The 12,239-nt window shown below is 35.4% G+C and overlaps 1 protein-coding gene and 1 non-coding gene across 2 annotated transcripts in view; both read right to left on the bottom strand.

Moving 5' to 3' along the window:
• LOC129276597 (trichohyalin-like) overlaps window positions 1-9,692 on the bottom strand; it is a 31,162-nt gene extending 21,470 nt beyond the window's left edge. Inside the window, exons 1-9 of the mRNA XM_064109772.1 lie at window positions 9,209-9,692; window positions 7,769-7,843; window positions 6,669-6,697; window positions 6,218-6,271; window positions 3,877-4,027; window positions 3,052-3,134; window positions 2,577-2,660; window positions 1,130-1,192; window positions 541-715 (exon numbers count right to left, since the gene is read on the bottom strand). Of these exons, the coding sequence (XP_063965842.1) occupies window positions 541-715; window positions 1,130-1,192; window positions 2,577-2,660; window positions 3,052-3,134; window positions 3,877-4,027; window positions 6,218-6,271; window positions 6,669-6,697; window positions 7,769-7,843; window positions 9,209-9,467 (973 nt within the window). The 5' untranslated portion in view covers window positions 9,468-9,692. The remainder of the gene's footprint in view (window positions 1-540; window positions 716-1,129; window positions 1,193-2,576; window positions 2,661-3,051; window positions 3,135-3,876; window positions 4,028-6,217; window positions 6,272-6,668; window positions 6,698-7,768; window positions 7,844-9,208) is intronic.
• A 1,572-nt stretch (window positions 9,693-11,264) lies between these two features.
• Window positions 11,265-11,337, bottom strand: TRNAV-UAC (transfer RNA valine (anticodon UAC)). Its single transcript has one exon. It is a non-coding gene; the product is annotated as a tRNA-Val (tRNA).
• Between the last annotated feature and the right edge of the window lie 902 nt (window positions 11,338-12,239).

The raw sequence follows: 12,239 nt of genomic DNA, 5'->3' as shown, positions 1-12,239 counted from the left end.
AAATATTACCAAAAGTTTCTTCTCATACATGTAGTTGCATCATGGATAAATCTTTTTTTATATCGGAGCGTACGGAGGAGTGCCCTTACCATATATCACAATAACATCATCAATGTGGATAATTTAAAATACAACCTTTGAAAGTTCATTAGTTTCTAAATCATTTATCTGATTTACTTCAAACATTCATCTACATGTATTTTTTTGTTTCAATTAAAAACAACATTCCATTTGACATTAATTCTCAACAAAGCTTTGTGAGGTATGGAGGAGACCTTGTCCGAATGTTTGCAACACCATTAAACTACAAATCACTATTCATTTCTAAACAACAGTGCATGACTTCACATTTGTGATGGTGTCTCAATTTCCAAAACCCAAACTCCAATGTTGGATGTTGGTCTAGAGTTGAAGAGTGGAATTCAATCGTGCTTGACACCTATCCTAGCACCAGCCACAAGTTAAGTTTAAGTGTCATGGTTGATGCTAATTTTAACAATACAAGCTCTCAAAACTGAACATGAAATCCTTCATTGTTACCTGGTACTTGTCTATTCAACTGAGCGGCAACTTCTCTACGCTGCTGCTGATGTTGTTGTTGCTGTGGTTGTTGCTGCTGTTGAAGCAAGACCTGTTGCTGTTGATCCTGTGGATTCTGTTGTTGTTTATCTTGTTGCTCTCCTTGTTTATATCCTTGTAGACTCTCAATGTGTTGCTGCAACAAAATTTAAAAAAAGATAGCTTATCAATGCCGAGTATATAATTACAATAACAAATATTACACAGGTCAGTCTTTGCTCAGTCTTGCCCACATACATATACAACGCACATGTTTGCCTCTTCTCCACTCCCTGGGGAATATTCCTTTATTGAAAGAATACTAAGAATCGACATAGTCTTGTAAATCTATAAAATCTGGTGGGCGTTTCATAAAGCTGTTCGAACGACTTTACGAACGACTGGTGATCCTTTCTTGTGGTAAATGATACACACCAGATTTCATTGGTGTTGGTGTAGTTAGTTCCTGAGAGAGGATTACCAGGTGCTCGTAACTTACGAACAGCTTTATGAAACTCCAACCGAGAACTATATGAGCCTTATGGCATCTTGAATTTGGGGGTTCTATTACCTTGTATTGGAGGTTTTTCTGGGATAAATCTTCCAGTTGAGCCTGCAACTGGGCATTGTTGGTCTGAAAAGAAAAGCAAAATACACACAAAAGAGAAATGACTTCAGCTGAATATTAAGGCCCGTATTCAGGAGTCAGGTTTAACTTAGACCATGGTCTAACTCTGTGCTAAAATTATGGGAAGCCAAAGTGTTAAAATTTTTATTAAGTTGTATGTTTACTGTTCTCTTTCCTGATTCATTGATGGTGAAGACAATCATCTTTTTATGCTTCCTAGACAATTATGAATGCTTTGAGAGCCAAATGAGCTGAAATATGATATCTCTACTGTTAGTGATTTATGTAACAATTGGCTATCCATACTTAAACCACAACTTTAAACCTGAGTTTAAGTTAACCCGACTTCAGAATTTGGGCCTAAGTCTCTAGTTAGGGGACACGTAAACATAATTTCTTATTAAATTACAATGATAAAAAAGACCAGTTGATGAATACCAATATTTCAATATGAACACAGTTTCATATTCCAGGATACTGATCGGACAGATACAAGTTTGTAATGGAAATAATGTTTTTGGCAATATACAAAATTAATACATCCTACTTTATCAATAAGTATTTTTTTATCTCATGAATTTCAATAAAGATTTAAATGCTTTTAAAATTAAAAAAATTGAATTTACATACAACTGTATGCTATATTTTTTAGGGTTCCCAATAATTTTTAATTGAGGCACAGTTGCAGCTACCAAATTGGCAAAATCGGACTGAACCAGATAAATTTCTTGACGCTTTTGAGTCCAAAAAAAAAGTTTTGCATTCCTACAGCATGGGAGGACTTCGTTGCCTCATGCTTTCACACTACATATAAGCCCTCAACCTTGAATAAATCCCTGTAAAGTCCTAGTAATCTTTTAAAACAGCTATCTTCTTCTCGGGTCATTACACAAGACCTGTCCAGAGGAGGGTACAAGATCTGGCTTTGGGGTTAAAGGACTCCAGATCTTTGGCAGTGCACGGCTCTGGTAGGAGGGGGCAGACCAGAAGGTGTTGCATCGTCTGATCCTCCCCACACTCGCAAGCAGTGTCCCCACCTAAGTTATAGCCCCATTTCTGCATAAGGACTTTGCACCGTCCTATTCCAGACCGTAGGCGATTAAGACATAGCCAGGTTGGACATTCCTCACTTGAAACCCGGGGGGAAGGGGGGTGACTCACTAGATCCTTGGGAAAGCAGGTCACAGTCCCTGTCAGGAATTCATCCTGCGAATCCTTCTACCACACTACACAATTTGAAACATTATAATGTATTTTTATTCCTTAGTACATGAGAACATGGCTACTGACACAAACCAAAGAATGTGAAAAAGATGTCTTGAAAGGGACAGACATTATAGCGTTCTATCAGTACGTTTCAGGAAACTGAATTTCACAGGAATGCCATTACCTGATGGGTGTTGATCTGCATCACAAAGGATTCTACTTGTTGTGCTAGCTGGTCTCTATCTGCTTTCACCTGCCCAAAATCATTCTGAATGAAAATAAGAAGAATTGTGCCATCATTGCACTCTCACCATCATTAGTATCATTACCACTATAACAATCATCATCACCACCACAACCACCACCACCATCATCCTCATCATCGCCACCAACACCACCATCATCATCATCATCTTCATCAAAACCACTGTCATCATCAACATCACCATGGTGCTTCTCCTCCACATCATCATCATAATCATCATCATCCTCTTTCCCCTGATCATCTTCTTCATTAGCATTGTCTTCATCACAATCTCTATCATTAACAGCATCCTCTTTCTCCTCCTTCTCCTCCCCCTCCACATCATTATCATAACCAGCATCATCACTATTAACCATACACTGTATAATGATCCCATCCTCCAAATTCTACAAACCTGTATTTGTCTCATATTGTAGACAGTCTGTTGATGCTGGTCGGTCAGTTGGTCTAACGATCCTTGCGCCTCATTCAATTGAGCTGCATGGCAATGAAATAAAAAACTTAATATTGTTAGCTTTTACACAAAGCAGCACCACAGTTTTGCATCTTAGATACAATGGCTCATAAGATTCATAAATACACAATGAAGGGTAACATTAATAATATAGGGTATTTATATTGCGCACATATCCACCTTGTAAGGTGCTCAAGGCGCTCCTATATTACCCGGCTAAGCTAGGCGTTCATAGCGCACACAGCTTTTTAAGGAATTACTTCCTACCGGTACCCATTTACCTCACCTGGGTTGAGTGCAGCACATTGTGGATCAGTTTCTTGCCGAAGGAAATTACGCCATGGCTGGGATTCGAACCCACGACCCTCTGTTTCAAAGTCCGAAGACTAATCCACTGGGCCACAACGCTCCATTAACATTAACATTGACACTTTCATGTATTTCCTTCAATACCATAATCATTGTTGTCGTCATGATCATCATTACAAATCAAAATGAATAAAATGCAATATTAATGTTATTCAAATTGAATATCAATGTACACATATAGCAGTACGTTGCACCAGATGCAAAAGAATATGATAAGTAGCGCATGCATAAGTAGTGTGGGATGTAAAACAGATATTCATTTGCGTTCTGGTATAGATAACAGATCACAGAGAACACATTTTTGTATAGTCTGCTTCCTTCTCTTACGAAGGTGTGGGAGGTGTCTACAGGATTCATATTACACTATTAATTCCAAGATCCAGGGATCAAAACTACCTTGTAAAACTTGTAACCTCCTGCTTGCATCTTCCTGCACTTTAGCTATATTTTCCTCATGTTCGTCTTTCTGCTCCTCAAGCTGATTCTGAAGGTCTCTACTTAAGGCTTTCTGCTTCTCAAGGTCCTCCTGTGTATCATCATATTGAGCCTGACAATTAAAAAAAAAAAAATATCACACATAATTACAACTATAGAAGAAAACAAAAACGAATGGTTAGCGGAAGTTGGAGGTGAATGAAAAGGGAGGGGATGAAGAAAAAAAAGAAAAAAGGATGGAGAATTAGGATGAGAAGTGTAGGAGGAAGAGGGAGAGAACAAGGAAGAAAATGAGAACTAGTACATGCAGAGGAAGAAAAAGAATACCTGTACCATTTTATACAACATGAATAATACTGTATTTTGTCTCAAACATGTTATTCTTGTTTTGATTCTTCCCTCAATTTGAAGCATTTCTAGCCTGAAAGCAAATTAAAAGTGGCACTGTCAATAGAAAAGTTGCAATAATAATGCAGGGCAATTCCATAAAATATGTACATCCGACCCCCTTTATATGGAACCTTCATGACATTTTTTGTCTCTTAATTTTTGTTCTTTTGACAGTCTGTAATGTTCTCAAAGGACCATGACTAGGTCAGTTTATAAAATGAAGACTTGAGAAAAATGGGGGGTCGGACGTACAAAAAGGTTTATCATTTTATGGAATTGCTATGCAGCATCAAAGCATCATGTACAACAGGGAAATATGTTTAAAGATAGACAATGTTTAACAGCAAAGCAAGGTAGAACTAGAAATAGTCCTCCTTGTAATGATCAAATACTGTACTTGCATACACATTGACACTGTATATACATGTACAGGTATGAAGCATGTGATGCACCTGTGCCAGCCTGCCAGGGATGGGGGTGACAAATTGGTCATTTACATGTAAACCATCTGTTGCATGTTTAATCTGTCACTTTGAAAATTCTTCATACGGAATTCAATATAAATGTGCCTGATAACATGCCGCAGTATGTGATTTCATACAAAGTAAATGTAGGATAGACATGAGTGGAAACTGAATTTAAAGGAGAATGAAACTCTTGGAGCAAGTTAGCTTTTGTGAAAGCAGAAAAATCAAAGAATAAGATCAACAAAAGTTTGAGTAAAATAGGCCTAGCAATAGAAGAGTTATGAGCATTTAAATGTCGAGATCACTAATGCTATGGAGATCCTCCCATTGGCAATGCGACCAAGATCTATGATATCACAGATGAACAACTCTCCCCTTTTGGACACTGAAAATATACCCCAAAACATCTCTTTTTGCTCATTCTAATCATATGTCAAACGATTCATCAATGATATAATGTTGTGAAACCTCTGTACTTGTCCTCTCATAAAGAGAACACCTCACATTGTGATAGATTCTATAAAAGTGAGAATATAAGTGAAATAAGTACTATGAGGGAGTTGTACGTGTGTGACATCACAGATCTTGGTCGCATTGCCAATGGGAGGAACTACATGGCATTAGTGATCTCAATATTCAAATGCTCATAACTTTCTTATTATTCATTCAATCTTCCTCAAACTTTCAACAATATGTTTCTTTGATTTTTCTCTTTGATATGGATTCAGCTGGTTTCAAGGGTTTCATTCTCCTTTAAGTAACAAGGTCAGCATCGCAAATACTCTGAGTTTTTCAAGTACCAGGAACCAATGGATCTATTTTGTCTACAGTGTAAACATACATGTACTTGTAGTTATCAGGAAGTCTTATGGGCTAAATATTTCAGCATTTTTTAAGGACTATAAGGCAAGGATTGGCTTACAATTCATAATTGAAAAGAGATATATTTTTCCATTTTGCCATAAAAACCAAAAAGTTCACTAGTTCACTTTACCAGTACACGCACAAGTATGTCTGTGATATACAAAGATGATAAATTCTTAGAGGTAAAAATCAAGCCAGTTCTGGGATAAAGACATACTCAAGATATTTTTTCCTATTCCTTATCATTTGAATCTTCTTAAGTGCTTGTTTTTAGTAATTTCTTTTAAATTTATAGACAGTATCATCACTGTGCATGCACCTTACATACATACAAACAATGTACATTCATGTCGTAATATTCCCAAATGATTCTGACCCAAAACGTTCAAGAACTGGGATACAAGATTATCTAAACTTGCCCTTTTCTCCATCATCTCAGACTTTTTTAAACATTATGATTTTTAAGTGAATTTCGAACATTCGAATCTTCATGGTCAAAACATAATACAAGCACAAAGTTAATAATGATGACAAAAAACATACTACTACAATGTACATGTTTGAAATAGGTAAATACTCACTCGTAGCATTTTATGTTGAATGTTGATAGCATTGTACCTATTTTCATGTTCTTGCTGTAATGAGAGAATACCAGAGTTAAAGGAGACAAGTCTTTTGTTTTATTAATATTAAATTATCTAGTAAATTTCTATGAAGTCATTTTAAAAGAGATGTAAGAAGTAAATAAAATTTGATGAAAATATGTATACAATGAATTACTATCTGTTTGTTGCATTTTTATAACATTCATTTCTGTAAAAACATATTGCATGACACTGTCAAAGATGATTTTTAAAATGTTGACAGGTGAGGTAATATAAAAATATTTCAGTTTGCACCCCCCCCCCTTTCATCACTCTCAAATCTTCATTGACTGGAATGTGATACACACACCTAAAGTATCTGAAAAAGGCACAATGTGATAGAAAAACATAAAGCTTCATTAAGAAAGGAAATTAAACATGAACTTACCCTTGCATCATCAATTTTTTGTTCAAATACTGTAAAAAAAAGACAATCAGGAGAAACAATGTTAGAAAATTATATACAGTGAGCATCTGAAATTGTCCATTTCATAGAGATTGATCAACAACACTGCACTTGTGGAGCTGAGGTACAAGTGTACCAGAAATCTGGATGCATTTTTCAAATGGAAAAGAAAAGGCATTTTTCATAAATCTTTCTGAATGGTGAATGTCATTAAACTTAACAACAAATGTATACACAATAGTGCTGTTATCGGTAAGAAAATTCTCTGTCGATATATTGCTAAAAATATCTTACCAATATCGATAACTATCAAGAACATAATCAATATGCATTTTTATGCATTGATTAGCGATGGCACAATACTAGCGTTGGTCAAAATTTGTATCTGCCTCTGTACCAAGAATGCTTTAAAATCTGTGTTCATCGGACGTAAACAATTACATAACATCTTTTAACAAACATATTTAGCATAAATACATCCTCACCTTTCACGTTACTAGCATTATTTTAGGATTGGATGAAGTTTAATTGATATTTTGGGGGCTTTTTGGACAGCGTTCTGAGCAGTCAACGACTTTCGCCTATCCGCCATTTTGATATCGTGCTGTACATCATCGAACGTTAGAAGGCAGCAACACATGGCCATGTGCTGCCTTCTACGTCAGATGGTACTTCGCTAAAATTGATCGAGTGGAGTTAAGTGCAGTGACAATGTTTGGATTGTCATGATTGTACAAGTGAAGTGAGATTATCAACAAGAGAAAGGTTATCGATATCACTAAGTGGCAAAAAACAAGCGATTATCGACAATACTAGCGATAAAGAGGTTATCGATAACAGCACTAATACGCAATATATTCAACATACATTGTATTATCAGTATAAATTACAAACTTCTGAAATTTTTTGAAAAAATGGAAAACATTACAACATAAGTTTTATTTTATTTTTTGTCTCTGTTATTTTTAATTTTCAATCGACGTAAAATAACTATAAATTTGAATGAACTGGTTACATCAGTGGTGATCTACATATAGTATTAGGGTAGGGATGCTGAGTATTCAAATGTTTTAGTAATTCACCTTCTTTATTTTTCTTCTGTTCTCCTTTTGCAACCTGCAAGGCTTTCTCTAATCTTGATCTGTGTTCGTAGACAACTGAAATGAAATTGAAAATTTACAAAATAAAACAGAATAAATATAATGGATGGGATGAAAAAAAACTTATACAGGATATCAGCCCCCCCCCCCAAAAAAAAAAAAAGGAGGAGTAAGGAATATAACATCTATAAACACTGTATTTGTACATGTATTGTGAATTTTCACAAATAATTCAATGTACATGTACATATTTTGTTAATAATTTAATGAAAGGGGGATTGCGGCTTGTTTCAATAAAACAAATCTCATGAAAACCTTTTCTCTTGAATGTCACAAATATCATTTTGATAAGTATCCAAGTCAGAAATAGGTTTATTTTCTCAACATTTCATTTCCCTTGTCCATAAATGAAAATTCTTGCCTGTAGAGAAATGAAATTTACTAAAGAAAACATTTTTGAATAAATATTAGTCAGCTATGTAGAGAAATTAAAGCTGAAAAGAGCTTGAAAAACAAGTTCATTTTAAAAGATTTAAACATTGATGATAATCATTGTATCTTTAAAATTTTCCTGACTATTCTCTTTTCTGCATCTAAAATTATACCTAGATTTTCAATGTGCAGATGTTCCCTTTGAAATTGTATTATGACTTGTAACCAATTTTGGTTGTTGAATCAATTGATTAAATACATGTATAAAGCAGAGTCTTAGATATTTGATTTCAAAATGGGAGCAAATGAATTAATTACGCATACATGTATAAACACTGCAAAATACATATTTACACAGCTGGTCCTGCTTAAATTATCAAAACTTTTTACCCTGTTCACACCACGTGGCCGTCGTCAAGGCATTTCTGAATCCTGCTTTGTAGGCCTATATACTTTAATTGTGATGTTAACTCTCCACAGCCTATTCTAGGCGTAATGCAGAGATTCCAACTTTAAGAAATCAGAAAGAATTCGGGTGGATTTGCAACTTGACAATCAAATTACAGCATAGCACATCTCGAGCGCAGAGAACAAAACAATTTTGACTGGCATGCTTTCTACTTCAATATTCGTGTAATCTAAGCCTTATATTATAAAATATAAGTGGTTGACATGTCTTGCATGTCATGTTGAACTTTTTTAAAGAAATAAAGCAGTTTTCACGGCCTACCATACTAGAATCTATGATTTTCTTCTATTTTTTAGTAATCATTTGAAAGGGAGAGAGTCGGGGCCATTTTATGATTTTCTTTTGTACATGTAACTCAGATTATGTGCCCCGGCCCCGCCTCCCCCACACTGCCACAGCCACGGAATCAGGTTTAGCCTTCGGCTTCACTGACTGAGTGATTCACTCTTCACTGCCTTTTCTGGGATAATTTTTCTTTTTGTATGAAATGCATGCCAGGCAAATGACAGAATGAACTTTACCTTGCAACTGAGCTGTGAGTGAATCTTGCTGCTGTTGATATTTAATAGTTCTATTCGTTGCTTCATCGAGAGCTTTTTTAATCTGAAAATATGTGTAAACACCATACAGGCAGGCAAGAAAAGTCAATGCGAAGAAGAGGGTTTGCCCGAGCGGGCGGCCGCTGCGACGGGAAGAGATCATGTTGTCGACGGTCAACGATAGGGCTGGCTGCCTGCCGAAATCCAACTTGACAGAATGCGAGTACCTGGTACTAGACATGCAGATTTTAAATGATAAGTAGACTGTCCACGATCATTGCCGTGGTATACACCTCGCTCAAGTATTCAACCTCTTCAGATTTCTGTCAGACATTTACAAAACGTGAAAGAAATCATCTGATCATCCTGAATTCTAGCATCAATCCTCTTCACGAAATCAGCCCACGTAGACGTAATTTGTGTACACAATTAATTGATTTCGAGCTCCCTCTGCGGCAGCCAAATGGTAGTGCAGCACAGGAAATAAATACGCTTTTGAATAGGAAATTGCCACTTATATGCTGATAAATAATTCAATAATGAAAATAATAACTTAAATAGTAGTTATTTTGTCTAGAAGTGGGCATACTTACCACTTTCCTAGATTTTCAGATGGATACTTATTTTTTATATCAGTGCAGCTCTGAACAACTACAGGGATGTACTCTAACTTAAAGGGATGGTCCGGGCGGAAAAAATTTTCACATCTTAATACATAGAGTAGAATTCACTGAGCAAAATGCCGAAAATTTCATCAAAATCGGATAAAAAATAATAAAGTTATTGAAGTTTAAAGTTTAGCAATATTTTGTGAAAACAGTCATCATGAATATTCATTAGGTCATGTAGGTGGGCTGATGATGTCACATCCCCACTTTCCGTTTTCTTATGTCATTACATAAAATCATAATTTTTTCATTATTTCATACTTGTATGCATAATGTGTCTCCCTTTTAATGAAATAAGTTGCAGCAATAAATATCTAATGCACTAAATCAGTTGTCAATCCAAATTTTCTAGTTCTTGGAGGAAAAATTTATAAACCTAATTTCATATAATAAAATACAAAAGAACAAGTGGGGATGTGACATCATCAGCCCACCTAATGAATATTCATGACGAAAATTTTCACAACTATTGCTAAACTTTAAAATTCAATAAATTTGTTATTTGTTATCCGATTTTGATGAAATTTTCGGCATTTTGCTCAGTGAATTCTACTCTATTTATTAAGCTATAAATACTTTCAGCCCGGACCATTAAAGAGGAGGAGCAAGAGGAAGAAGAGGAGGAGGAGGAGGAGGAAGAAGAAGAAAAAGAAATAGAAGAAGAATAAGAAGAAGAATAAAGAAGAATACGAAAAGAAGAAGAACCAAAAGCGGAAAAGAAGAAAAAAGAAGAAGACATTTTAGTCTGATTATTTTTGGTTGACAACAGTATAGTTGTTTACTACTACAACTTATATACTACTACTACTACTACTACTTATTAATTCATTCATTCGTTTATGTATATATCCATTTATTTGCCAAAATCATATAACACATGATGAAACATGAATAAATTTATGGAGATCAGTGCTATGTGTGTCAGCCTGGGTGACCGGAAGCATTATCACCGCCACATGTATACTGCATAAAAATATCAAAAATAATATGCTCATAATTAATATAAACTTTGTACATTTTTATTGATTCCAATTATGTAGGGTGAAATTCGAGGGAGTTGTAAAAAAAAGACACTGAAGGAAAGAGAGATAACGAAATAAAACGAGAGGTTGACAAAAGAGAGATTGCCAATGTATTATAAATATTGCATTTTTGCTATCATACGACAGGTTAAGTATACCGGTACTATGGATCCATCCTAGTACTAAAATTACCAACTTTACGGTCAATAATAATATTGTCATACCCCAGCCAGGAAACTGAATGCAAACCAAATAGCTTCTAAATAAATAAAATACATACTTCATATTCATATTTGGGGTAAAATGAGAGTGGACGCAAGCAATTATGCATTGAAAAAAAAAAATAAGTGTTTCCGCCCGGGCTCGAACCGGGGACCTTGAGTGTGTAAAACTCACGTGATAACCACTACACTACGGAAACCCCTCTGTCCGGCGAGGGCGTTCTAAACGATAAGTACGTTAGATAGCGCGAATCTTTGTGCATGTGTAATCAACAGTTTACGCTATGGATTTAGTCTGCATACACAGACCCTTATCGAATCTGAAACCAACAAGTGTAATCTCTCTGTCTGTATCGATCCAGTCACAGTACATAGTGAATATAGTCTCACTAATTGAGACTCTGCAGTATCCACTATGAGAATTGTGAAAACATGGGGTCTGTGCCTACAAACCTATCGATCGCCCCTCCCGCTCTCTCTCTCTCTCTTTATCGTCTTGTTTTCCCCTTGAACATCATCCAATGTGCTTTTGTTTCAGTACCCCCAATACAATCAGAATTAGTGAAAATCAAAAACTTTCCAATCAAAATATAAAATTAGACCTATACCTTGTTAAAGGACAAGTCCACCCCGACCAAAACTTGATTTGAATAGAAAGAGAAAAATCCAATAATCATAACACTGAAAATTCAATCAAAATCGGATGTAAAATAAGAAAGTTATGACATTTTAAAGTTTCGCTTAGTTTCACACAACAGTTATATGCACATCCTGGCCAGTATGCAAATGAGGGGACTGATGACATCACGCACTCACTATTTCTTTTGTATTTTATAATCTGAAATACGAAATATTCTGATTTTCTCACCCATGTCATTTGGAATCGAGCTTTATTCTTCCCTCCGGACCATCCCTTTAACATCACACAAGAAGACAGTGTAGGCCTATATAAGAAATTTAGATTATTAACATTATGTAGTTCAGTCAAGTTTTACATTATTGTCGATTCTGTATAAATTGAAATATTGTATAATTCAAACAATAAAAAACAAAATAAATAGTGAGTGATGGACATCATAGATTTTCGCATTTGCATATCACT

Source organism: Lytechinus pictus, chromosome 14, assembly GCF_037042905.1.
Source record: "Lytechinus pictus isolate F3 Inbred chromosome 14, Lp3.0, whole genome shotgun sequence".
Classification (NCBI taxonomy): Eukaryota; Metazoa; Echinodermata; class Echinoidea; order Temnopleuroida; family Toxopneustidae; genus Lytechinus; species Lytechinus pictus.
The sequence above is the reverse complement of the archived record's forward strand: the minus strand, read 5'-3'. Positions and strand labels throughout refer to the sequence as shown.